The sequence below is a fragment of the Ctenopharyngodon idella genome, chromosome 20, assembly GCF_019924925.1.
Source record: "Ctenopharyngodon idella isolate HZGC_01 chromosome 20, HZGC01, whole genome shotgun sequence".
Classification (NCBI taxonomy): domain Eukaryota; kingdom Metazoa; phylum Chordata; class Actinopteri; order Cypriniformes; family Xenocyprididae; genus Ctenopharyngodon; species Ctenopharyngodon idella.
Window position 1 is genome coordinate 22,583,620 of NC_067239.1, and position 27,424 is coordinate 22,611,043.

The 27,424-nt window shown below is 38.5% G+C and overlaps 1 protein-coding gene and 1 long non-coding RNA gene across 2 annotated transcripts; one reads left to right on the forward strand and one right to left on the reverse strand.

Annotated features, from left to right (window-relative positions):
- Nucleotides 1-504: 504 nt before the first annotated feature.
- LOC127502913 (uncharacterized) lies at nt 505-19,116 on the reverse strand. The gene is made up of 5 exons (XR_007926954.1): nt 14,202-19,116; nt 8,656-8,879; nt 7,245-7,305; nt 3,218-3,354; nt 505-2,353 (listed from the first exon to the last, which is right to left on the reverse strand). It is a non-coding gene; the product is annotated as an uncharacterized LOC127502913 (long non-coding RNA).
- Nucleotides 13,819-27,136, forward strand: ivns1abpa (influenza virus NS1A binding protein a). The gene is made up of 15 exons (XM_051876371.1): nt 13,819-14,040; nt 19,123-19,388; nt 19,611-19,735; nt 20,142-20,311; nt 20,425-20,500; nt 20,589-20,762; nt 20,852-20,977; nt 23,003-23,110; nt 24,272-24,398; nt 24,489-24,716; nt 24,790-24,911; nt 24,992-25,118; nt 25,361-25,492; nt 25,653-25,826; nt 25,904-27,136. The coding sequence occupies exons 3-15, from the start codon at nt 19,625-19,627 to the stop codon at nt 26,158-26,160; spliced, it is 1,932 nt and encodes a 643-aa protein (XP_051732331.1). The 5' UTR covers nt 13,819-14,040; nt 19,123-19,388; nt 19,611-19,624; the 3' UTR covers nt 26,161-27,136.
- The last annotated feature ends 288 nt before the right edge of the window (nt 27,137-27,424 follow it).

Below are 27,424 nucleotides of genomic sequence, written 5' to 3' on the forward strand. Positions count from 1 at the left end.
ACACAATTGCGAGTTTATATCTCAGAATTGACTTTATATCGCAAAATTGCAAGTTTATATCTCAGAATTGTGACTTTATATCACACAATTGTGAGTTTATATCTCAGAATTGTGACTTTATATCACGCAATTGCGAGTTTATATCTCAGAATTGTGACTTTATATCACGCAATTGTGAGTTTATATCTGAGAATTGTGACTTTATAACTCGCAATTGTGATAAAAAAGTCAGAATTGTGAGGAAAAAAAGTCAGAATTGTGAGATATAAACTCACAATTGCAAGATAAAAAGTCAGAATTCTGAGATTTTTCGCAATTACTGTTTTTATTTTTTTATTTAGTGGCAGAAACGGGCTTCCATAGATACCAGTAAGAATCAAAGTGGAATTTAAAAAAAGGTTAAAAACTTGTATGTGGAAAATTGCATAAATGTTTTAATAGCAAGCCATAAACAGCTGCAAATTGCAAGCAGTGCAGTCGTTATAGATAATGAACTGTTAGTGATGAATAAAAGATTATGGCTTTTATATTATCCTTAGGAGGCACTCATTAAAATGTCTGTAATGAAATGAGCTCATTAGAGTGAATTAAGTAAGCAGAGACCAACAGAAGGAATTATGGCAGCAGCTAGGCATTTTGTAAATTATATATGCAGTTTACACATGTTACATGAGTTTATTTTGTTTAGCTAATATTGGAGGAAGATTGATCAAATTCCCATGGTCCATTATATACCCAAATAAACAGTATAAAGATCAAAATGGGATATAATTCGGCTAACAGACGCAAACAAATTCCACAATCTTTATCTAGCAAGGCCACGACATCCTCAAACAGTCAAGGTTGTTATCGTATGCACGTTGCTTCTTTGTGTTTACAATAACTCTGTTTCAAGGGAAATGTGTCATTTCAATTGCACAAAAGCCCAATCGCGCTGTCACTGTACAATAATTCTTATTCCTAATACTATCTGCTCATCTGTATTCTTCCTTCAACACATATGCAAACACAACAACCAATCAATCTCCTTATGAATTCCCGCTGTCTACCCTCCCATTCCGACAGGAGACAGCGGACGGCTGGCACTGAGGTGAAAGGGGGGGCAGCCTCTGTCTCCAGGGTAACTAGGAAACAGTGTTACATAACCTGGATGTGATGTGAGGAAGAGCGTGATGTGCTGATTTACAAAGTGAGTGGGGGGAAGGGAAGAGCAAAGATTGGTTGTGTTGTGTTCACTTGGCTGTGGCCTTTTTCAGCTGAATGAAAGCTAGAACTGTTCATAGGGTTTGAATCAATGCAGCAGTACTCATGGATGCACACAATTTCTATCCTTTTGCAAAGAGTAGTCACAAGACTAGCATATTACAATGAAATATTTTGTCTACCTGCATGTCATGTGACTATTAACTGGCATCAGATAACCATGAACGTGTGAATGTGTTGTTAAATTATTACATTACTATTTACATTTCAAGTAAATATTTTAGTTCAAAGGAGTTCAGCTGACAAAAAGTCTGGGATCCCCATTCTTCAGTGATCAAAGTAGAGGTGCAAACTGATTAGCATATCCCAAGTACCTTCTCCAGGCTCATACATTTCATAGGACTCCAGGTTCAGCATTGGTCCAGGTACTGATTGGGTGACCATGTTTGTGAGTCCATCTCCTGTCGCAGACTGGAATGTCAAACAGGAACTCTGCATATGTGGGAACAACAGTTTCCACCAGACTCACACTAACCATGACAACAAGGGATGGAGGACAAGGAACAAACAACCTGGGAAAGAGATACCGTTTCCTTCCTAACAAGTGTCTGTGGGTCACACGGTAGTCGTTACAACACAAGCATACAGAACATGATCTATTCTGATTAACTCTATTTTTTATAGATTAGAGTCACGTTTTAACTGTAAGCAGAGACGATGTGTTTGGATAAAAAGTCTTTATCAAATTGAGGTCATTCATTATCAGAGTAAATAGAAATCATGTGAAATGTCTTTAGACAGAATTACTTCTTTTTAAACCCTATACAAATACGGACCCTCCGATGACTGTACTTGAAGATCAAATCGAAAACTGACTTGTGAGGACATTTGAAGTGTTTCATCACCTGAAAAGCTTCCATATAATTTAGCTTTAAATTTACTGATATCAACCAGTTTGTGTAAAGTGTAGGTATAAGCTCTAAGCTTCTAAGTTTTCTCAACCCAAAATAATTTACGATAATCGATAATTCAAGAAAAAAATAAGACTACATAATGTATCAGTATGTTAAGTCCAAGAAGTACTGGCAGCTGTGTGTATGTGTGAGACTGTGCAGAGCTGGTGCAGATGTCCTCTGGCAGCACTATATGCCTGAAATACAAACAGCAGGTTGAGATTCTCCCAGCATGAACTGGCTTAATGTTTAATAGAACAACATAAAGCCCAAAACTGGGTCCATTTAAAATCTGAACATCTTGACAAAAGAGAGGACTGACACTGATTAACTCAACCTCTTGCTTTTCTCATGTGTCCTTGAATAAACCCTTTTTTTTCCCTCACTCATAGCACCTTTGAGGCACTTTCTCACCCTCCTTTTTTTGTTAAGCCCTCAATTCTTTTCTCAATCACTCGTTTCTCTTTCCCTACTTAATTTCCTGATTTTCTTTGGATCTGCTTGACATGAAGAGATATTTACATGTAATGATAAAATTACAGCATTCTCTGAAATTTTACAGTGGAGATTCAGCTGACCTTCTTGTAACCACTTAATGTAATTCACTAGAACACAGTGAACTAGGTTAACAGCACATAATCTATAGACTCTCCAAGTTAATTCTTTTAAAACAAAGAAAGTCAGCTGAATCTCTACTGTAAAATTTCAGGGAATGCTGTAATTTTATAATTATAAGTAAATATCTAACGATTCATAACTAATTTCTGGCCTATCCTTTGTGTCTTTGGCAAAGTGACTTTGTGTGCGTGTCTTTTAATGCATCTGTGAATTTTATGCGTGTTGTATTTGTATTCTGAGTGTGAGCAGCAGTCAGCACGTGGCCTTCAAGAGCTCCACCATGTGATTTCTTTCCTGAGGGCAAGAACACAACCCTGTCTCAGAATATCTGTCTGTCTAACTGACTTTCCATCTTGACGGATATGTAAATTAGGTGATAGATAGATAGATAGATAGATAGATAGATAGAAAAGACATAATGCCTAGATGAAGGTCATTCTTACCTATCGGAGAAATGTAATGCTTGCTTGGTATTAGCATGTGAGGAAGTCATAATGGCACCTTGAAGCACATGTGGGTAGCAAAGGGAAAGGGCAGCAAGACCATGAAGAAGCTGATGGGAGATGTTCACATAGCAGCACTGCAAAACAACAACAGATAACACCTACACCAGCATTCTGAGGCAATACCAAGGAAACGTGAGAGTAGTCATGTTCCAAGAAATATGCTTTGTTTTTACAACACAGAGTGTGGAGGTAGACATAACAAAGCACTGAACTAGATTTGGGTTAATCATGGTCAAAGGAGACTGCTGTATACAGTATTTAAATTTCCTCATCTGCGCGAAATTACATTTTAACAGTACTTTAACATCTGACAAAAAATAACTTTCCATTGAGCGCGAGAGAGAGAGAGAGAGAGAGAGAGAGAGAGAGAGAGAGAGATGGAGGGAGCGAGAAAGACATCAGATGAAGTTAATTTCAAATGATAAAGCTGGGTTAGCTCAGCTTAAAGAGAGTCACTAATGCTAAAGGAGATAACAGCACATTGATTGCCTATAATGCCTGTCTGCACTAACTGAGCATGTGCAAATGCACACAACTACTGAGTGTCATTATCTTTTCAAAACAATCCAATAATCCAAAAGGGAACAGCAAGGTCCAAAAGTCTAAGTACTCACTTTTTTTTTCTTCTTACTGTTTGCTATGTCATCATTACTACTAGAAAAATCTGATATATAAATATTTACATATTTTTTACTAGTTAGGTCACTGAAGGGGGAAGAAATTCAAAAATGTAGTTAATTTCAGTTTACACCATGTTTCTTTGTCTTTCATTTTTTCAAAATCCAAACAAAAATACTGTTTACTTCCAGGTTTAGTTGTTTTATTGCAGATTTTAAATGTAACTTCTGAACCCCACATATATAGTCTACTATGTCAATAAAATTAAGAAAAATAAAACCTCATCTCTAGTTCATCTCTAGTAAATCGTGTTACTGGATATTCAGTTCTCAGAAAGCACATAATATGATCATGGGAGCATGAGAATTTATCTTGTTCAGATATCCGATACCTCCCTTCCACCACTACAATGAGCAGTGCATTCATAAACAGAAGTACGGACAGAAGTAGGGCCAGACTGCTCCATTTTTCTGGTCCTTTTTGAAAGCAGTAGCTTTATATTCATAAAGCTTTTAAGCAAATAAACAAGCTTTTTCATAGCTAAAAGACGGTTCCACAGCACTAATCCAATCACAGCTAGTTTGGCTAAACCAAGGCTGGCCTCTTGTCATCAGTGCATGTACCTATCAAACTCACAAGTTCCCCTGACTCGATAGGAGATATAAGGGGTCACGGAGACGTGGCAGCCCCTCAACTAGTCGAATTCTGGTTAAAAGTTAAACTCTTTATTGACACAGTGCCCACTATTTGCTGTTAGACTGGAGCTGGATCAGTCAAAGGGACTCATGTGTTGCACAGAGATTACTCTGAGCCGCAGGCTTTAAGCAGTTCCAGAGTTTAAGTCTCATTCATAACTCTGCTACAGTTACATTGAACCATTACCTGTTTGCTTTTTAATGTTTACACTACCTGTATGAGATCAGCTGATGCCCTTGAATGCTGGGTCGTGCATGAAGGCCACAAATCTCATGACAGAATTAGTCATTGAAAGTATCATTAAAAACTCTTTAAAACCACTTCCAGTGTAAGTAATTTGTGGGCTTTATAAAAGCAAACATTATTATTATTATTACTGTACTTAGAATTACTTATTACTGTACTTAGAATTAGAATTAGAACACTATGTCCTAACCAGAAGGCAACAAGCAATTTATATGACTGCAAAACTGCTGTTCAGAGTGACACAACCACAGCCAGTCAAAAGACATTTGATGTTTAATGTATATACGAGGAGCAGGATTTTAGACCAATGAGATTTCACAGTAGGCGGGGCTACCCACTACATCGATTTACATGGAGGAACTTTTATTGCTTGCTGCTTAATCATGTCAACCCTTGCTAGGACACGGTGTAAACATTAAAATTCAGTGGATGACAACATTTATGAACATGCATTATATCTCAAATTGTGCTGCTTGTTGAAGAATAATGTGATTTACGATGTATGAAAAAAATAAAGACAAATTTTTTTTTTTTTTTTACTTTGCCAGCAAGCAACTACCTAGTTGGTTTCAACTGCCAACTTCCTTGTTCTTTGGCAAGGATGTGCAATTGAACAGGGTCTGAATAATAACAGTAAAAGACCAGAATGCATTAGCCTCGCTCTTCATCAAAATTCAGGGCTATTGAAGAGTACAGCTATTATTTCCTTCTCCATTTTCAACTCACTAAACTAGATCTATTCAGACATAAGCTAATTTAGAGACTCTCATATTCAAGTGAATGTTCAGGGATAGGATTCATTTAAAGGAGAGAAGGACAAAGAGGTGGTGAAAGTGCTTTAAGAGAAGTGCCTGCTAACTGCCACATGATGGGACAGCAGAAAATGATTATACATTCACATTGGCACATTAGCTTTTTTCAATGGATGTATGTCTATGTTGAATATTGCCCATCTCTATTTGCTATTTTAAATTTCGTTAGAATTATGATTGCATTTATGGTATGTTATTGCTCTTCCAGTGTTTTAAAATGAATGCTGATACAATTGTGGTGGCTTTAGCTTAATAAAATATGTGCTTATGAAATATATAGTATGTTACGTATTTCTTTCAATCAGTGTTCTAAATGAATGTGCTCCTACTCCAGGCAATGGAATGCCAGTCCACATTTGATAAAGCATTTCCTGTGTTGATGCACATGGCATCCTGAATTACATAACCACTCACCACATGATCTAACTTCACCCTCTCAGAGATGACCCTTTCAGGGAATGAGGTCTATATTGGGTAACCATAGAAATGGCTGTTCCTCGATTGAACATTGATTTATCTGGTTTGATAGGATGTGACGAATGCTGTAACATATTGCGTAAATGTGTGATCACAAGTGCAAGTGTGTCCAATGGATGGGCTGTTGAGTGTGCAATTTCTACAATCAGCTTGGTTTGATTGACTTATCACAGTTTGGTTAAAACAAAGAGGTGCCAATTTGGTCTTAAGAGTTGCTTTAAACACTGATTTAGACACCATTCAAATGGACATGAAATCTGAACATACCACTGAGATTTGGACAAACAAATATTCAAACAATAATCCAAGACTTTTTCAGTCTTCTAAGAATTTAGAAAAGGGACAATAGGGCTTTGATCACGTAACATGAGTTGAATTTGCTCTTTAAAGATGAAGCGTCTCATTATAGCCAAATGTCACTTATTGTTTTCTCAAAAACTGCCGTTTTTGGGACTGGTTTTAAACTTATAATAAAATTATTGACCAAAATGTTTTATCGAAGGATTTATTAATTTAATCAACAATATCGAAGAGATGTTCACTAATATATAATAATGTATCAATAATATATAAACTGTTTGAATATATTTGGACAAAATCCTGTCATGTTGGGAAATGTGAATGAAGAAATGTAATACGAGTTAAATGAATAACAAATCCTTTGAAAAATCCTATGATGGGCATTTAATGATACGGTCATGTTAACGTTAATGAATTTCACGTTCAAGTAGTTCAAAAACAACAGGGAACATCCACAAAAGGGGTGAGTGAGTGAGTGAGTGAGTGAATGTAGGAAGAAAGAGGGGGAAAGTACACGAAGAATAAAGATGCCAGGCGAGAGAGTTTGTAATTGAATTAAAGGTTGGGTGGCTGTGTGTGTTCTCCGACTTAATGAGCAGAACTAAATCTAAATAGCAAAAAAATAAAGTCTTATCGTCATGGAGATATGGAACTTTTATTGGGAATTAGACATTGCTCGCTTCAATGTTTTTCTGTGAGTGAAGGTTCTCTGATACTACTATAGTGGTCTGGTAAAGTAAATATGTCTGGTGGCTCAAGGCCAACAACGAGCAGCACAGTTCTAAAGTGTGTGAGCAAATTTCTGACCTACTTACCATGGTCAATGGAAAAGGGAGGGGTTGAGTAGAACAAGGATGCTGGCTGGACCAAGGGCATCTGAGGGAAGGTGGACACAATAAACTAGACAAATAACCACAAATGAGGGAGAAACACAGACAGACTCTGTCTGAATCCTAAGGAAGCTGAACTGCTTCCCAGTCAGTGAATGACTAAACAGACAGTGTTTTATGTACTGTTGGCTATGGAGATTGAGGAACATTAAGTAAAACTTAAATTTTCAGCACCGCTACAGTAGTTGTAACATGTAACAAGCTACATTGTTACAGACAATTTGCAAACTAGTGTAACCAAACGTATATTATATATATATATATATATATATATATATATATATATTAATGTCACATTAATTATAATTTCGTCTATTGTTTTAGACTACATTTAAAAAGACATTGCAAACAGACTTACAAGGCACCACAACTTAATGTCTAATCACCCTAAACAAATTACCGCTTTAGAAACAACCTAATAAATATTTAGTGATTACAATGCTTATTTTGCTGAAGAAATTGAGTCATAATTTGGACAAAATTTTTTTTTTTTTTAAACAAGGTACATCTACTGCCTGCAAATTCCAACCAGATGAAGAAATTTATTAAAACATTATATGTCTTCCTAGCTCTATACTGCCTATGAAGCCAACCATTTCTACACATAACAAGTTTCTACAATTTCAGCAATGCAGCATCACCTCAATTGAGCAAGCAAATGTAATATAGCACAATCACTTCCTGCAATAGTGAAAGCAGAGAGACTAAATTCAGCAGACACACAATGTTTCACTGCAGTATTCCTGAAGGGGAAGGTATTGTCTTGAGGGAGCAGCAGTAGCTGCAGATTGATTCCTCCATAGTGCAATCAAGTCAGCTCAGCCCGAAAAGAGAATGTATTCAGTACTACTGCAGATTACTCAAACGATTTCTAGTTTGAGAAAAATCACCTCTGTAAAGGTCCCTTTCTTTTTGTCAGGCGGAAACACACAAGGCTTTATAAATTTCTGCATTCAACAAACGCAGCAAATATAATCATGGAGGTGCTGATCTTATATAATTTACTATATAAGTAGTGTTTTGAACTCAGCCCATATAGATATCGTTGAAAAGTCGTTATTTTGTTTTTTTTGGTGCACAAAAAGTACTCTTGTCGCTTTATAATATTAAGATAGAACCACTGAACTCACATGAACTGTTTCAAATATGTTTTTAGTAACTTTATGGATCTTGAGAGGTGCAGTAACATTGCTGGCAATAGAGGCCTCACTGAGCCATCGGATTTCATCAACAATATCTTAATTTGTGTTCCGAAGATGAACAAAGGTCTTACGGCTGTAGAACAACATGAGGGTGAGCAATAAATGTCATTATTTTCATTTTTGGGTGAACTAACCCTTTAATCCTCTGAATCCCAGACTCCACCTCATCCTGTTGACCTATCGACTCCACGATCCCTCGGCTCCACCATGGCCCATCATCCCTCAAAGCTCTGCCTTGGTCAGTCATCACCCTAGTTGTGCCACAGACTTCCATTCCTCCAGCTACGCCTTGTCCCTCCACCCTTTTGGCACCATCAGGCTTTGTGCACAGCGCATTTTACAGAGCAGCATCCTGAACCTGGGAGAGTACAACGCAGGCTATATACAAAGACTACTTACCACTATGAAACGTTCTGCTTAAGTCGTGCTTGCAAAGTTGGCTCCGATCGATTGGCTTGATCATCTGCATTTTCAGAATCAGACTCTGGCCCGAATGGATACGGTAAAACTGACATTATTATTAACTGTGTGTTTACAAATGCTTTAGAAGCCTTGGAAGCTGAAGCTCGTGATTATGTGTCAATCAGGCCAAACAGAGCACTCTTGAGCTCTCCTCTATTCCCAGACTGGGAACAGAGGAGCTACAATAATGTACACATTATAATGTACAACAATGTGTTTTTTTATACATTAAAGCACGCTAACCTATTCTATTACACCCGATATTTAAAATAATGAACTTTTAAAATAGCATCATGATGCCTTTAAGGCTAGTCAGTAAATATGTTGTTTATCCTATATGAACTTGAAATAGTAAAAAAAATGCTATATTCTAATATAGACTATAAAAAAAAAGAGGTCTTCATCTGCAAATAATGATGTTAAGATCTGATTTCATTGTGAGGGGTTTATTTTCTTCCGTAAGTCAAAACTGACACTCTACATTTTGTTATGATTACTGTGTGATATCTTCAATAAAACCCCAAGTGAATAATGACCATCCCTGCAGAATAATGAAATTAGATGCGCTACATTCAGCTGCTCAATATAAACAATATATGTGTCAGATAACGATTGTTGCCGAATTAATGTCCAGGCTGCAGTGTTAAATGCTAGCAGGCAGAATGCAACTCACAAGTCTAATGAGCCATTTTAAGGTGTAAAACATCAGGGACAGTTCTTAATTCATTGCTGATTTATTTGTGGTTCTAGCGTCAAAAAGGTGGTGTTTTACACATGGGAATAGCTCATTCAGTTGGTATATGAGTAATTAAAAACACAGAATAGTAGTTACTACGATGATGTACTTAAGGTAGATTGTTAAAAACATGTTATGAACTGCTTTTATATCCATAGGGATATTACAGACATGGATGGTGTCTTTAATGCACCCTGGAAAGTTATTATGTTCTATTTAGGACACCACCCAAAGTATTTTTATCTTAAAGGGTTAGTTCACCCAAAAATGAAAATTCTGTCATTAATTACTCACCCTCGTGCCGTTCCACACCCGTAAGACCTTCGTTAATCTTCGGAACGCAAATTAAGATATTTTTGTTGAAATCCGATGGCTCAGTGAGGCCTGCATAGCCAGCAATGACATTTCCTCTCTCGAGATCCATTAATGTACTAAAAACATATTTAAATCAGTTCATGTGAGTACAGTAGTTCAATATTAATATTATAAAGCGACGAGAATATTTTTGGTGCGCCAAAAAAACAAAATAATGATTTATATAGTGATGGCCGATTTTAAAACACTGCATGAAGCTTTGGAGCGTTGTGAATCAGAATGTCGAATCAGCGATTCGGAGTGACAAAGTCACGTGATTTCAGCAGTTTGGCGGTTTGACACGCGATCCGAATCACGATTCGATATGCTGATTCATAATGCTCCGAAGCTTCCTGAAGCAGTGTTTTGAAATCGGACATCACTATATAAGTCGTTATTTTGTTTTTTTGGCGCACCAAAAATATTCTCGTCGCTTTATAATATTAATATTGAACCACTGTTCTCACATGAACTGATTTAAATATGTTTTTAGTACATTAATGGATCCTGAGAGAGGAAATGTCATTGCTGGCTATGGAGGCCTCACTGAGCCATCGGATTTCAACAAAAATATCTTAATTTGTGTTCCGAAGATGAACGAAGGTCTTACAGGTGTGGAACGGCATGAGGGTGAGTAATAAATGACATTATTTTCATTTTTGGGTGAACTAACCCTTTAAGATAAAAACACTAAAAAATAATAAAAAAAAGACTTTACATTATTGTTGTTATGGCTTACAACAATAATGTAAGCCATGAACCTGTAAGGAAAACCTGAAGTTTTTTCAACAGAAATGACTCATAAAGACATCAAGACATCATTTAATTCCCCAGGATCCTCTTTAACTCACCTGATTTACTTAGAAGAAAGTTTCTGATATCTTTACCTTCCACCACAGAAAAACAGATAAGCCAGCTTCTCTAAGAGTACAGTGCAGTAGTGAGTATGTAAGCATGCATTAATTATGTATTATATGTCTTCATACCATACACTCTGTGACCTAGTTTTCTAGTTTAAATATATATATACATTTTTATCTGCACTTACTCTTAACATCTAATAATTTTTTTTTTAAATAAAATTTAAAATTATTAATTATAACAATTATTAAATATAATAATTATTTTAACATTTTCTCCCATTAATATGCAGAGACAACAAAAACTAAGTGACTCGTAGGTTGATTTCCCTAAAAAGTATAAACACAGGCTTTGTGGTGCTATTTGTTTGAGCATCATGACAAGCCCAACATGCCAACACTGATTGAACTAACAGCATGATTTTGGGGCAAGCCCATATTTTTCTGACTAAAGGAAGACAGCGGGAGTGTTCAGGAAACGTGTTTGAAAACAGTCATCATTATGGCAAATCCACTTGGTGGCATTAGTGGTACTGAAATTACATGGGTTTCATTCACAAAAAACAACTAATTGTTCATAAAACCACTATTATGTACATTGTTTTATAAATGAAAATAAAAAATAAAAATAAATAAATAAAAATCACACTCAAACATCTAACATGCTATAATGACAATGACATGCATAGGTTTTATTTCCCTTTTAGAGCATTCTTTCTGCTGAACAGTGTTTGTTTTTTTGTTTTGTTTTTTTTGGCACTGAGCTGATTCAAGTCATGCTAGGAACATTCTCCACAGTGTTGCCAAATCAGCGGTTTTTCTGTGGAATTGGGCTACTTTTTAGTTGTTGCTGCGGGTTAAAAATGTTTTCCAAGGGTTGATTTCCACCCCCATATGTATGATTTCAGCGCTACACAACACCCCCCAGACTTACAAATTCAGTGGAGAATTCTGCCGACCGATGGAGAAAATCGCAATGGGCTGTTTTTGGGCTACTTTTGACTGGCCATTGAGCTACTTTTGTTGCACAGACCTGGCAACCCTGATTCCCGAGACCCCTCACGTGTTAGTTGCAGTTGTGAGACATTGCCTCTCACCTGAAATATTAATACTGCTGCTGTCAGAACACATCTGTGCCAGTAGACTGAGCCTGAGGATTTCAGACGAGCTAACCACACAACTACCCATGTGCACACACACACACACACACACACACACAATGTGATTAAATGATCTAATTATGCATGAGGATTCAGATTGGCCGTGTATCTGTTTTAAACTCGAGGGGACAGGAACATGACGCTGGGTCAAAACTGACACTACAAATCTCGTCAGTCTCATAAAGTTCTGGAGGGTGCTACATATGCTTCATATCTGCTCTCATGAACTATATATACAAAAGAGATGTATTATGTAACGCTATATTTGCGATTAGATTTATTACTCCAAATTCACATATATAACATACAGAGGTAGCATATATGATCTGAGCTTTTTGATATATATTGCAAATATATAACAATATAAAACTATTCAGTTACTTCTATTACAGTGTGCATCTGAAATAATATAATAAATATAAACAATATATTTCAAGATCCTGCTTTGTGTGATGCAAAACAGCATACTCTGGACAAATGAGCAGTCATGTTGCTTAGGAATGGGTCAACATTTTAAATAGCCACAAATTACAATAATTACATCTCAACAAAGAGAACAAGTCCAATCTCTGGCCCCCTGGATGGACACTGATCTGGCCCCCTGAAAGGGCCACATTGGCTTTACATGTAAAGAGGATTTCCAGTTAAATCCTGTCCTTCAGTTATGCCTACAACTTTGTTTTTAAAAAACCTGATCCCCATGTCGACAATTGCTTGTCAGTTCAGTTGTTGGCGAGGATTTGCTAACAAAGGCCAGGATGTTTCTAGAGCCTCTGTTACTGGCATTGTGCGGTCAGTGCATTACACTGGCTGGCAGTTACAGAATGGGCAGCTTAGCACTGCCTTGGGCTCATGTGTCTATAGTCGTGCCGCTGATCCATTAATCCAATTAAGATTTACAATGCTGGCTAAGGCAGAGAGTCTTACCTGTGCAGGAGAGAGAGGATAATGAGAAAAAATTTGGCTCTGACGTCATGCGCTCCCGCATCACAGGAGAAGCTAAGCTTCTTTACACATGGGGCGGTGAAGGAATGCAATATCTGATATGGGTATTGGAGGTCTCGACATCTAAAAGCCATAATCAGGACACTCATCATTCTCTCATTTGTGACCTATGCACTGACCAGTGACCACATGCAAAGATTACAACCAGCCGATGATCATTGATATTTGGTGTGTAAAGCCTAAAGCATAATGAAAATGCAGAAAATGTTTGTTTTAAAAGCATGTGGTTCTCAATCTTTTTCCCTTTAAGGCCCTCTAAAAAAATTTTAAAGGCCTTGTCCTCTGAAACTAGTAGTGCCAATAAATAATAATAATAAAAAAAAATTAATTCTATAAGTTAAAACTGTATGTTCTTCATTAAAAACAACTGAGAGTTGCGAATTTTATGCGTTTTCACAAGATAGAATTTTCAGTATTTTATGCACTTCAATTTTAATATAATCTATTTTACATAATTTTAAGTCGTTTACTGAGGCCACCTATTTTAAATCATTTTAAGAATTTTACTGAGGCCGTCTAGTCTAGTGGACAACGCCCTCTGTTTTGAGAACTGACTGACTGAGCACGAAATGCCTAAAGCAAATGAGATATATCCAGTGAACGCTGGCAATTTCTGGCAAAGTTTAAAAACGTTATTTCAACCCAGACTAGTTTTACTAGCCGGTTTTTTTCCGACCTCACCTCACTGCCCGTCGGGTACTTTTCCGCAGGCGGAGCTCTAGCGTTACGTCACGCGTGATACAGCTCCGTGGCTTTTGTTAAGCGCGTGCTCCAGCGTCGCTGTCAAAGCTCGTTCACAAATCTAACAGTCTCTAGACCCGGAACGACAGGGTTGTACGGACGCAGAAACGTGCCATATCTATTGCTTTTGCAATATCCACAACCAACAGCTTTTAATTGACCTTAAATATGTCTACCATCGTCAACCGTCAAACAGATCAGGTAAGAATCAATCTTATCAGTGATGTGTGAAGCTTCATGCCTCCTGTCTTCCTAGGATTCTTTCATACGACGTGTTTATTTTTTAAAGATCTACAACTGAAAATTGTTTGCTTCCATGTTGTTATTTTGTTCTACACGTATAGACACTTGTATGTACTCACGCGATTGCCATATGGTGCGTTGTAATCTGCTGTGCAATCGGCAACTGCATGCGTTGCTCTCATCAGAAAGAATCGCTCGCGTGAGTTCAACGTTGGCAGGGCGCAGAAAACCGTGATTTTTTTTTTTTTTTTTTTTTTTGAGTTATTTATTATTTGTACATTGTTTTAACAGTTGTAAAAAAAATAAAATAAAGTCAGTCTGTAACGAAGCGCTGATCGTTAAAATAAATATCTGCTTATTATTAACTATTATGCATTATACTATTATTAGTAACGATTAAATGAACGAAATAAAGTAAATAATATTGGCCTGCAAAATAAACTGGCGGTTTTACAGTTACAGCAAGTGTAACGTCACTCATTGATGTAGTATTGCGGGTTCTGAAATATTGCACATCCAATTTATTTATATATTGGACAGTTATTTCATTTACATCCACTACATTCGTGTCATTTTGTTCTAATTATAAAAGAGGCTTCATACACTTTCACATTCAGCTGTTTTGCCCTGTAAAATTTGATTGTGCTATTGTCATGATTATGCTAACGTTGATTATGTTGTCTGCTCACAATTTTTAAAATGAATTAACGTAATTATGTATCCTTCATCAATAAAAAAAGAACATTAAATGCCGACGAACACATGGATGAAATTAATAAAAACCAAGAACGGGACGATTTGTCAAGGTTAAAAAAAGAGTGACCGGTGTGGTTCATTGAAAGCAGTCAGTGTTCGTGTATTTTGATGCAGAACATAAATTTTACCTCAACGTTGATCTTTGATCAGGAAGATGTTAAAATAACGAGCAGGTCCTACTGACCTAGTTTTGGTTTTACTGTAGGCTTGGTCGAGGGGCTCAGAAATGTTCAGGGCTCCGTATGATGCAAGATTCATTGTGCGGGAAACGTGGATACGAGGCGTGCTGATGGACACGTCATCTGGCCAATCGTATCGCTCGGAATCATACGTTCTGGCCTATCAGAATTCGTCAATGTAATGGGGCGTGACCACAGACATTTGTCCTCCCTACATGTTTTATCGTTTCCAATTTGCTTCGATATTTGATTAAATGTGAGATGTGGTCTCATACATTTCGTAGATTTTTGAAAATGTATGTAAACTATGTATATTGTAGAGATTAAATTATTTACACATTTCTCTGCACACTGTTTTATTAAGCAGCAGTTAAAATGATCCATTTATGGATGTTTTATTTTATAAATGGGTTTAAAATTCTGTAATTTGCTCATGTTGTTCCAAACCTGACTGAATTTCTTCTGAGGAACATGAAAGGAGAAGTTAGGCAAAACTGGGTGAACTATCCCTTTAAAGTATATGTTTAAGTGATATGTATGGAAATATGCTGTGGAATTTCACTTTGTCTGGTTATGGGTGTTGTAGGTATTATTATTATTATTATTATTATTATTATTATTATTATTATTATTTGCTTGTCTTCTCTCTATATATGTTTTCGCTACATATCTGTAATAATTTCCACAACCTAACATTGTGTTCCCACTCCCACAGACAGTACATCTCATTTACTGTGTTGTCCACATAAAATCTCCAGTCATATTTAACAATCTCATTTACAAGTCAGAGGAAGCAGCAGTTTCACTTCTGATAAAGTCGTTTCCGTTCCTTAACACCACATCTGCCTATGGATGACCTAATTGTCACTGCAGTGCTTCATTTGTAAGGGAAATACATGCAGCAAATGCTGTGCTCTTTAAACTACAACCTTTGCTTGTGTATTTTGATACATCAATTCTTAGAGAGTAGAGATAGAAGGCTGTTTTTTTGTATATAATGATTATTTTGTATTTCTTTTTAGAGAATTACTTAGCTGTTTAACTGCCTTTCCTCCATTGTATGTTGTGGTTAGTGTGAATCACCGGCAGACATTTTCTATGACGGCCACTGTGAATAAAATCAGTGTTCTGTCTCTCCCTTTCAAACAATCTTTCCATACGTGATGAAGGATTATTCAATTTTTCAGCCTGTTCTTGTGTGAGATCAGCCGGTGGCTCTGTTAGCTCACCCCTTAAATTATGTTCTCCCATTAACCTTTTTTCCATAAAGGTTAGCATTTCATTAGAGAGGGGCAGATATAAATAAAGAAGCTAAGATAAAACCAGCAGCTTTGCTGCCCTTTGCCCTCAGAATGTAATCTATTCATTCACAAAGTGATTAAAAAAACACTAAATTAAAAAAACTGAACTGTAATTATTATAATGAAACAGTCATAATGTGTGTCCTTTCCATCTTTGTAATTAGGAGTTTAAATTTCATAAGCTCTTCTGCTGCCTGTGAGTTTATGCAAAGAGTAGCAGAGTGTTTTAGTTTAGGCTGAGAGGGAGTAAATCACAGATTTTGGCAGGTGTTATGTAACCCCTGGAAATGCAGCTCAGGCTTTAGTGCACATCTGAATATGATTTTATTTTATAAATTTTCACCATGCTTCTCCCACAGCCTCTCATGATCTTGCACAACAATTTGACCATAGTGTTATTTCTTTAGTTGCACACCCAATGCCCTTACCTTATATTTTATGCAGATTCTACATAAGTTTATCACTGTTGTGCAACCATTCATGAGCTCAAAGGTACATCGGGGGATTTGTCGACTCAGTAAAAGCATACATGTTGGAGCTAATTAGTTACTCTAGATGTCCAGGGCCATTCTTTAAAATCATTATTATTATTTGTATAGCTTTAACAAAGCCAAGGTCATGTTCTTGATTCCTGGTAAAATTTGCTGTGAATCACTTTACATAGAAAATCTGGCAAATGAATAAATCTAAATGTTAGCAAGCCTGTGTGTTTCTGATGCTGACTAATGTAGTTCACCTTTTTCTCAGAGCTGGCGAAATTCCCAGAGAGAAAGCGTGACTTGCAAGTTGCAAGAAAAGGGTCTCATGACGGAGACCAATATAATTGTATATGCTGCTTGTGGTCATGGGTACACTAAGAACGGGCTGAACTATCTACAATTGCATGGAAGGAACACAATGTCCTCTTTAGCCTCAGTTTTATTTTTTTGCGATGCATTAAGTTGTTGCTCAATCTGGGTTATCTGTTGAGTACTTCTGCAGAGTCAATAGAACAACTGTTGCTGTGTGTTTCAACCCATTCTTCTCTTTCTCTCTCGCCTCGCTGTCTGTCCCACGCTTACTGACTGAGCGTGCTGTTCTCTGCATGCCAGAGGGGACAAAAAAGATTATATGCACAAAATGGTCTTTCAAAGTGTTTTTCTGCCACCCCGCAATTCGATATCTGTCCGTCTTTTTGTCTTTTCACCCTCTGCTCTGTCAGTAATTGTGTAGGGATGTTGTGGTTGTCAGCACACAATGAACAGATTTGCGAGTCAATCTGTAGCTGCGAAGTCACCGTTGGCTTTATCTGTTGTCTGACCCGTAAGTGCCCTGGTTTAAAGTATCAATTCTTGATTCCACTCCAAGTGGACCAACGGCTCTCAGATTAAGGTCACTAGCTTGAAACTGGACAATTCAGACTTATCAATGAGTGGAAAGTTTCACGTTTTAAGGGTTACATTACTTTTTTTTTTTTTTTTTTTTTCCCCCTAAAATATTTTAAGTGTTACAGTAGCAGTTGGCAGACCCTCATAAATTTGTGTCAAGAGGATCAATACATATATTAAAATATCAGATCATTTAAACTTTTACTGACAGGACAAGGTTGTAAAATGAGGTGTACTCCCCAAAAACTATAAAATGGTTATATATAAGTGTATATATAAATATATTAAAACGCATGTTAAAAATACTTGCACTTTATTGCGAACAATCTTATGTTGACCCTTCAATGACTTTATTAAGATCTCTTGATATTTTTTTAAAGCAATAAATAGTTTGGATTAACTTTATTCCACCAAATCTCACATTTAAACTTCAGTGTTGAAGATCAGACAGTTGAAACAAGAATGGCTTCGGGCCTTCTAATAAATCATAATTTAATGCTTCCACCTTTTTACTTAACCTTCTACTTGAAAGTGTTTCTCCAATGCCACTTATCTTCAAGAGCAAGCATCTCTATGATGAGGTAAATTAAGGCCTAGAGTTTTCCGATTGCTGTTTTCAATAATCAGCCCCTGCGGAGGATAGAGAAGGAGAGGATGATCAGATTATCCAAAGACCTCCACTGCCTGCTCAGAGCATTTGCACCAACTGAGGCTGAAGTGGATAAAAGGACATGAGTGGAAAAATACCAGCAGGTTTTCATGCAAAACACAAGGATTCCACAAACTGGAGCTCATTTGTTTTTCGCTTAGCATTTTTCCATCCCCACACAGCTAAAGCCACATCATTGTGGGAATGTGATAAATCCATCAAAATTCCTGACCGAGTGAATTCTTGGTTATGTGACCATCCTCCGCCCCTAAACTTGGGCCATCTGCTAGCTGAAAGGGCTTTGAAAGACCTCTGGAAACTTCCGGAAGCATGTGGGTGTGGTAGAGCCATGTGGTTAATGGGGAAGGACGTGGAGAGAATTGGTGTTGGGTGTTGTAGAAACGTTCTGACCAAGGGAGGCTTGATGAGAGGGTTGGAAAAGTATGTCCTGAGATTTAGGCAGCTTCTTGAATTAAATCTGTATGAAACTATCTGGATTAATTTGTACTGTCTGTGCAGCAGAAGTGAAGGCTGATCCCGAATAAGGCACGTGTTTAACACCATGAAAGTAATCAGTAGTGCAAAGCTGGGTCATTCTATGATCGGCAGCACCTCTGCCCTTGAGCGTTGCGTGAACCTTTCAATTCTGTTGGATCATTCCACATCAGTATTAGATATTGTGGCCGTTGTCGTTCTAGAAATTGCCTTTGATGTGATCAGTGTTCCTAATATAATCCTGCTATGTGGCTTCATTACAACCCCTTGTTTGTTTGCTATTTGTCCTGCAGGTTATAATGCACCATCAACACAGAAAAGGTTTGAGTCTATAGCCAACGGGACACCCGAGGACTTGATTGCAGTCACTCTAAGCCTGAGAGTTTGAGTCACCTCTGACCCCCTGCCGTGCCCACTGGTTACCTGGCATTGCCTTTTCCATCCACTTCAAAGTGAAGGAAGACATAGGCACTCCCATTCCTGGTTCTACTTCACTCGTGCCTTTTTACGGCTTTCCCAAGTAATCTATCTCTCCCAGACAAACGTCATTCGGTATTAGGTAAGCGCATGACTTATACATGAGACTTAGTGTTATGTGTGCAAAATAGGATGGATTTAGAGTGATTATAGACGGTGGCTTTTTAGCCAGCAGCTAAAATGAGTGATACATTGTATTTTTTTTTTTGTGCGTGGGTGATGTTTATGTAAGATACACTGTGTGGGATAGATATTTTGAGGTAAAATCATAAAATTGACTCAAGTATATTATTGTTTCACAAAGGCTTATATTCCAAAATGATTCCCAACGGATATTTGATCTTTGAGGACGAAAGTTTCCTGGATTCCACCGTGGCCAAGATGAACGCCCTTAGAAAGAACGGACAATTCTGTGATGTGAGACTTCAGGTAACACACCCTTTTTTAACCTTATTATTCTCGGTGTCATTACGAGAAGGCTGAAACATGACTCAGGGAAGAGTGTGTTTCATTATACGCAGGTCTTGGATCTTTGAATGGCCTTTAGCTGTGTGACTTTCATTAACCGACAAAGCCAAAGACTGAATGGAATGGAAGCTTTAACAAGAGATTTATAGTTAATTATCAAGATTAATTTCCTTTTGTTCCAAATAGAAATATTGTAAGTGGTAACTAGATATTTGTTTTGGTATTTAATGATGCTGCCAAGCCATTACTATTGCTAATAGTAACTAGCAATGCAGTTTACTTTCTGTTAGTAAATTTAAACAAATGGTGCTTATTTCTTTGTTACAATGCCATCATAGACTTAACCTTTTCCCGTTTACCTCTGCAGGTGTGTGGACATGAATTGATGGCTCACCGGGCAGTGCTGGCTTGTTGCAGTCCGTACCTGTTTGAGATCTTTAACAGCGACCTGGAACCTCATGGAATCTCCCATGTGAAGTTTGAGGATCTGGACCCTGAGGCTGTGGAGATCCTTCTCAACTACGCTTACACTGCCCAGTAAGAGACACACAACATGCAATCAACCAATCAGGGCCATCATACGGCACATATTAATGGCTTGCCATTTGTGGCGATCATTGATTTCTGATATTTAATGTTGCTTTCTGCAGGTTGAAGGCAGATAAAGAGCTGGTTAAGGAGGTTTACTCTGCAGCCAAACGGCTCAAAATGGACAGAGTAAAACAGGTAGGTGTATTAAGCATGTGTTTATGTATTTGTGACAGGTTTACTTTTTAGATGAAGCCCTAACCGACTCTTTTGTACCTGCTCCTAGATCTGTGGTGACTACCTTCTCTCCAAGATGGATTCCCAGAGTGCCATCTCCTATCGCAATTTTGCCAGCTGTATGGGAGATGGGCGTCTGCTGGGCAAGATCGACAGCTATATCCAGGAGCATCTTCTGGACGTGTCTGAGCAAGAGGATTTCCTCAAGCTGCCACGCCTTAAAGTGAGCTGACCTTTAATCTTGCGGGTCAGGTACTATTCTTGATTGCACGCTTATGCTAAACATGCACTGTCTTTTGGTCCGCTTTACAGTTGGAGGTGATGCTGGAGGATAACTTGACCTTGCCTAGTAATGGCAAGCTGTACTCCAAGGTGATCGGCTGGGTGCAACGCAGCCTGTGGGAAAATGGCGAACCCCTGGAGCGACTGATGGAGGAGGTCAGTACTGCGCTCCACTGTGAGCTCCTCTCTCCGTTCCCTCACTTCTTCCCCCTCGTAATTCATCCCATTCACAGATTTAACAGGTCCGTTCACACCAGCCATCTTAACGGTAGAGGTCGGTTGGGTTTGTTCTCTCTGCCTTCCATATATATTTTTTTGTTTCCTCTCCCCCTTCAACCACAAATCACCCCGCGCCTTTAAGAATATACGTTTAGGTACAGAACGGGGCTGTTACACCCTCCGCAAAGGCGAGTGGGTAGTCCAGGTGAGCCAAACTAAAAGCCTCCTGAATGCTCAGTACTGTGCAGTAACTGCAGCTACTCTGTCTGCTCGCAGAGAGTGACATGGCATGTTGCCGTCCCAATGACATCTCTTTCTTCTCTAAGCAGGTGTGTGAGTGTGTGAGTGAGTGTGTGTTCTTTGGGAACCAGCACTAACAGTTCTTCCTCCCCACTGATTTATCTCTCCTTAGGTTTATTAGAGCAAACATCAGCAGGATTCTCACAAGACTGAAGAAGCCAAGACTGGGGCCCTCCAGGGTAATGAGTCAGTGAATGAAAGAAAATAACAAAAGAACGAGAGGGAGCTGTGGTCAAACGAGTGCTAGGCTCCTATCTGTTAATCAAATGCACTCACCAACAGTACACTTTTTTTTAAAACAATTTAAAATGACATTTCATCTCCAAGTATCAAACAGTTGAAGCCATTTTAAGTCCACCTAACTCACATATGCATGCATTGCTTATAGCAAAGCAAATCAAAGAATGTCATACATGTTCATGCACACACTTACAGGATATTTAGATGACTGACACACAAATATGAATAGTTTATGCCACTAGGGCATTTTAAATTTACACAGTATACACCTGAATACTCATTAAGTACAGATGAAAATAAAGAGCGCCATCGGCTTCATGATGGTGTAAACAATGTGTTTCATCCTCAAAAAAGGAAGTGGAAACTGAATGCAGCTTAGAGGATGTTCTCAAGTCACTCTCAGTTTCTAGTTCCTTTTAATCTGCTTTTGGACACATTCCCAGCCAGCAGGGATGGACACAAGTAACAGCAATCACAATTGAGTAAACTACAAGAAGCTACTATAGCTACACCCAAATGGCCTCATTATTATTTAAAAAAAAAAAAAAAAAAAAAAAGAAGAAAAAAAAAAAAAAAATATATATATATATTTTTTTAAATTTTATTTTCAGTGCTACCTACTGGTCTTAATCAGTTGGTGTCAGCACACAGTCAGTCAAGGGCGCTTAAGACTTGAGACACCTCATTAAAAATGTGATACTCATGGTGCAAGACACTTAAAAACTGTGCATTTGCCACATATGTACTCCGTTAATATAACTGTCAAATGCCCATAGACAAAAAGACTGAAATGCCCATCCCTAATTAACACTAATTTTTTTTTTTTTTTAATTTGTTTGTTTACTTGTTTCTACTTTATTCAGTCTGAGTGGATTTTTTTTCAGTTATTTGAACAGAATTTTGTATTTTATTTGGTTTTGAATTCTCTTGTTTAAGATTGAAGACGATCCAAGATTTTTTTTTTTTTAAAATGAGGAACTCATTTTTGAGCTGTAAAAGTTGAAAACAGCTAACCACCAGTGTTGTACTGGAGTTTATGTGATGACGTCTGACTTGACTAACCCCCTCAGCTGAGAAGATGGCTGCAGGATAACAGCTGAACATGCACTGATGAAGCTTGTTTGTTTCCTTCTCCAAACTTGTTGACAAATGAAGGTTCCCAAGATGCTTTGTGGCAAAAAGTATTGTGATCCACATTCTGCTGTTTTCAGTGCAGTGAAAAGTCCTGAAGATCTTCTGAAATGATCCACAGCAACACTGTGTCCATATTCTTAAAGAAGCTTTTTTACCAGCATCTTGCAGCGAACGAGTACTATGGCCCTCCCCTTCTTAACTTTCCTTCCTTCCCTGACCCACGTAGTTGGGTGCTTTGATGTCAGTGAGACAGCCACATGGGTTCTGTTGTCCCTGTGTGTTTTGCAGGTGCAAACGCTGTATTATTCGGCTGATCACAAGCTGCTTGATGGGAGCCTGCTTGACGGGCAGGCTGAGGTGTTCGGCACTGAGGATGACCACATCCAGTTTGTGCAGGTACACAACCAGCGCCGAGCTCTTCTCAGGCTGGACCTCAGCAGGCCCGTAGCGAACGCTGAATTTAAGTGTAATGCTAGCAGAGCAGCTGCTTTGTTGTGCTGGGCTGTTGAGTCTGAGCGTTTTGAGCTGAAGAGATCACGGTGTGTGCGTGATGAGTGTGTGGATTGGGTTTTAGTGCTGCTTATAGTGTGGCTTTACTTTGGGATTAGATTAATGTAGATATAAGGTCAAAAGAATATTCCAAGGTTCAGTATAAGCTCAATCAAAAGAATTTATGGCATGATGTTGAGTATCACAGAAACCAATTTCCACTAATTTCCCCAAAAAGAGAAGTGAAAAACTAGGTTAAAGTGATTCACTTCCAATGGAAGTGAATAGGGACAATTTGTAAATGTTAAAATTCTCACTGTTCCATTAGTATAGTCATAAAATGTAAACAGCACGCATGTTAAACATGATTTTAATGTGAAAAAAAAAAAAGACTAATCTTCGTAAAGTTATATCCAACTCTGGTGCCACTAATTTCCTCAAAAAGAGAAGCGAAAAACAAAGTAATGGCTAAAATTCCTGTAAAAATGAATATTTAAACCTCCTTAAAGCTCAAATAATACACATTTTAACAAGAATTACAGGATTAGTTCACTTTAAAGTGAAAATTACCCTAAGCTTTACTCACCTTCACACCATCCTAGGTGTATATGACTTTCTTCTTTCTGATGAACACAATCTGAGATATATTAATAAATATCATGACGCATCCAAGCTTTATAATGGTAGTGAACAGGACCAACGAGTATGAAGCTTAAGAAAGTGCACCTATCCATTATAAACGTACTCCACACAGCTCTGGGGGGGTTAATAAAGGCCTTCTGAAGCGAAGCAAGCGTTTGTGTTAGAAAAATATCCATATTTAACAAGTTATAAAGTAAAATATCTAGCTTCCGCCAGAAAATTCTGCCTTGCGTCAATTATTTTCAACATAATGCCGCAAATGTTGTCGACTGAGCTTAACTTACATTGAACCGGGAATATTCCTTTAACCTGATGTAGTCTGCAGTTGATAAGTTGTTGAGTCGCCTAGACGGGTCTGGGACTGTGTGCGGTTGTATGTGTGTGGACCATGGGCTCGGAGTCTGTAGCTGCACTGTGCCTTTGCAGAAGAAGCCCCTACGTGAGAACGTACACCGACAGCTGAGCACCAGCTCCTCTGGCAGCCTCTCCCCCGGATCTGCCAAACATTCCTGCAAGCAAGAGTGGAAATACATAGCTTCTGAGAAGACCACCAGTACGTTTGCACCTTTGTTGTCTTCATCAGATAATTGAGACTTGTCTGCTGTCCCTTCAATTTATCTTCTTCCTCTTTCTCTCCCCACAGACAATACATACTTGTGTCTGGCTGTGTTGAACGGCATGCTGTGCGTGATATTTCTGCATGGGCGCAGCAGTCCCCAGGCCTCGCCCTCGGCCACACCTTGCCTGACCAAGAGTCTGAGTTTCGAGGGCCAGCCGCTGGAAGAGGAACCGGACAAGCTGCTGGCACCCATGCGCTATGCTCGCTCCGGCCTGGGCATCGCTGCTTTGAGCGGCCGACTCATCGCCGCAGGTTAGTAAGCTGCACAAAGAAACTTCTGAATGTTTCTCGTGCTTTTGTTAAGCAACTCTGATCTGTTATTCAGGAGGCTACAATCGGGAGGAGTGTTTGAGGACTGTGGAATGTTACGACATAAAGACCGACAGCTGGACTTTCATTGCTCCAATGAGGACTCCACGTGCTCGATTTCAGATGGCCGTGCTCATGGTGTGTACATGGTCAAATGTGTATTAAGAAGTACAGCCTTTGAAAGCGCTGTGAAATAACTGTTGTTTTTATCCAATCAGGGTCAGCTTTACGTGATGGGTGGGTCCAACGGCCATTCTGATGAACTGAGTTGTGGGGAGACGTACAACCCCATTGCTGACGAGTGGACTCAAGTGCCAGAGCTCAGGACCAATCGTTGCAATGCAGGTAAAAACTTCACTTGTAGCATTTAAAATGACTGTTTTTAATGGTTTGTTTTTCATTTATTCAGATAAAATACTAGTGTTTTAATATTGACCATGTATTGGTTAATGGACCATAACATGAAAACAACTATCTATTGGTTTTAGCCAGAATCTGTGTATCCCTTCAGGAGATTTTGAATTTGTCCATGCAACACAGAGAATACAGTAGGTTTAGATTAATCAATTATGGTTTACTTTCTTCAGGTGTCTGCTCTCTGAACAACAAGCTGTATGTTGTTGGGGGATCAGATCCTTGCGGACAGAAAGGTCTGAAGAACTGTGACGTTTTTGACCCTGTGAGCAAGGCCTGGACCAGCTGTGCCCCTTTAAACATCAGTAAGTCATGTTGACGTCAAAAAATATCCCTATAATTGCTTCCACAGGGGTTTCGGGCACTTAAGAGATCACAACTTAAGCACACAGCTGGGATTACACTGATAAAAAGCCAGATGGATCTGCTGAAACAGTTCTCAGTGTTATTTTCGTGCATCTACAGGGAGGCACCAGGCTGCCGTGTGTGAGTTAGATGGCTTCATGTACGTGATCGGAGGAGCAGAATCATGGAACTGTCTGAACAGTGTGGAACGCTACAACCCAGAAAACAACACTTGGACCCTCATTGCCCCAATGAACATAGCGCGCAGAGGAGCTGGAGTGGCTGTCCATGAAGGTACGCATAGGACTAACTGCCAGTATATGACCATAAAGCTTGTAGAAGGTGACTGACTTTTTTTGTCTCTCTTTAAGGTAAACTCTTCGTAGTGGGTGGCTTCGATGGCTCTCACGCCCTGCGTTGTGTTGAAATGTATGACCCCGCCCGCAACGAATGGAGGATGCTGGGTAGCATGTACTCGCCACGCAGCAATGCTGGTGCGGCCGTGCTCGATGATGTCATCTACGCTGTTGGCGGCTTCGATGGAAACGACTTCCTCAACTCAATTGAAGCCTACAACCCTAAAACAGACGAGTGGAGCCCCTGTGCCGAAGCCTTCACCAATTCCTAAGAGCCAGGGGCCGGGAAACCAAATGGGAGCGGGGGGTTATCTCACTCAAACTAACAGGCTTAGTGACGTAATCGTGCTTTGTGATGTCCTGTATGTATGCGGGAGGGTGGGCGGGTGGGTTTTTGAGGCGTGAGGGTGGTCTCTTTGGGTTCTTCTTCACAGGAGTTACCCATGAGCCTGATTTTTCTTACAGTGTTTAGGTGGGGGTGGTCCGTTGGGGGTTGCTGAAAGCAACATTAAGCCTTTGCATATTGCATACTTTATTTTTTTTTGTTGTTGTATATATTGTTGTTTCTCTTTTTCCATTTTAAGAAGAATGCCAACATTTATTGCACACTGAGTGTACCTTTTTGAGTTGAGTAGTTTTGAATTTCTTAATTTTTGGCGAGTTGAAGACAGGATTGATTGGTTGAACATATTAAGGAAGTGATTCAGGTTGAATTTGTTTGCTTTTTTTTTTTTGCTCACTTCATTTGAAGCTCCATGCTTATACAAAGCCTTATTTTACAAACCATTCAAACACATGGCTTTCTTTTTGTATCATTAGCCATGACGTAGGATTACTGAACCAATCTTTAAAGATGGCCTTTTTTATATTTTTGATACACTGCAACGTAACCAATAGATAAGATGGATGAGCTAGCAGGCACAAAACACCCATGAGGTTATGAACTTTAACCAGTGCCAGTTTAGTTACACTCACATGCGTATAGTCGACCACGCTTCAATGCTCCAGCTCATTAGATCTTTTGTTACTATTCCTTTTGACTGATTCAAACGAGACGATGCTCATTTCCTTCTTGATATCTTCTCTTTTTAATATTTTCTGTGTTTAGTAATTGGAAGCAACAAAAGAGTTTTTTGGTTCTATGGTTTTGTTTTGTTTTTTCCCTCACTTATTTGGCGGAGAAAATTCTGTACTACATTTGTTATGAGCTGATATTTCCTTACTAATAAACCATTTCAGCCTGTGAAATTATTTCTGTTTGTGTCTCTAGAAACAATGCTGGCATTGTATTTAATGCTCATTTAATTGTATTGTGTATTGAGATGTTTTGCACATTTTACCTCAAGAACGAAATTCTGGTTTGACTTCATTGTTACATTATTCTGGTAGGATTACACTAGTGTTTAAGTGGGTTTAGGATCAGATCAAGGGAAATAAGGCAGAAGAAAAGTGGATAAATTATCAGCCCATTTATTTCTCAGATTGATTCTTGGATTCTTATCAAACAGTCTTGCTTCCACACTCCCTTCATTCACA

Coding starts and splice junctions, on each gene's coding strand:
- ivns1abpa (XM_051876371.1), top strand. CDS start 19,625: ATGATTCCCAACGGATATTTGATCTTTGAGGACGAAAGTTTCCTGGAT. Junction 20,501..20,588: donor AAATGGACAGAGTAAAACAG/GTAGGTGTATTA, acceptor ACCTGCTCCTAG/ATCTGTGGTGACTACCTTCT. Junction 24,912..24,991: donor TTCAGATGGCCGTGCTCATG/GTGTGTACATGG, acceptor TTATCCAATCAG/GGTCAGCTTTACGTGATGGG.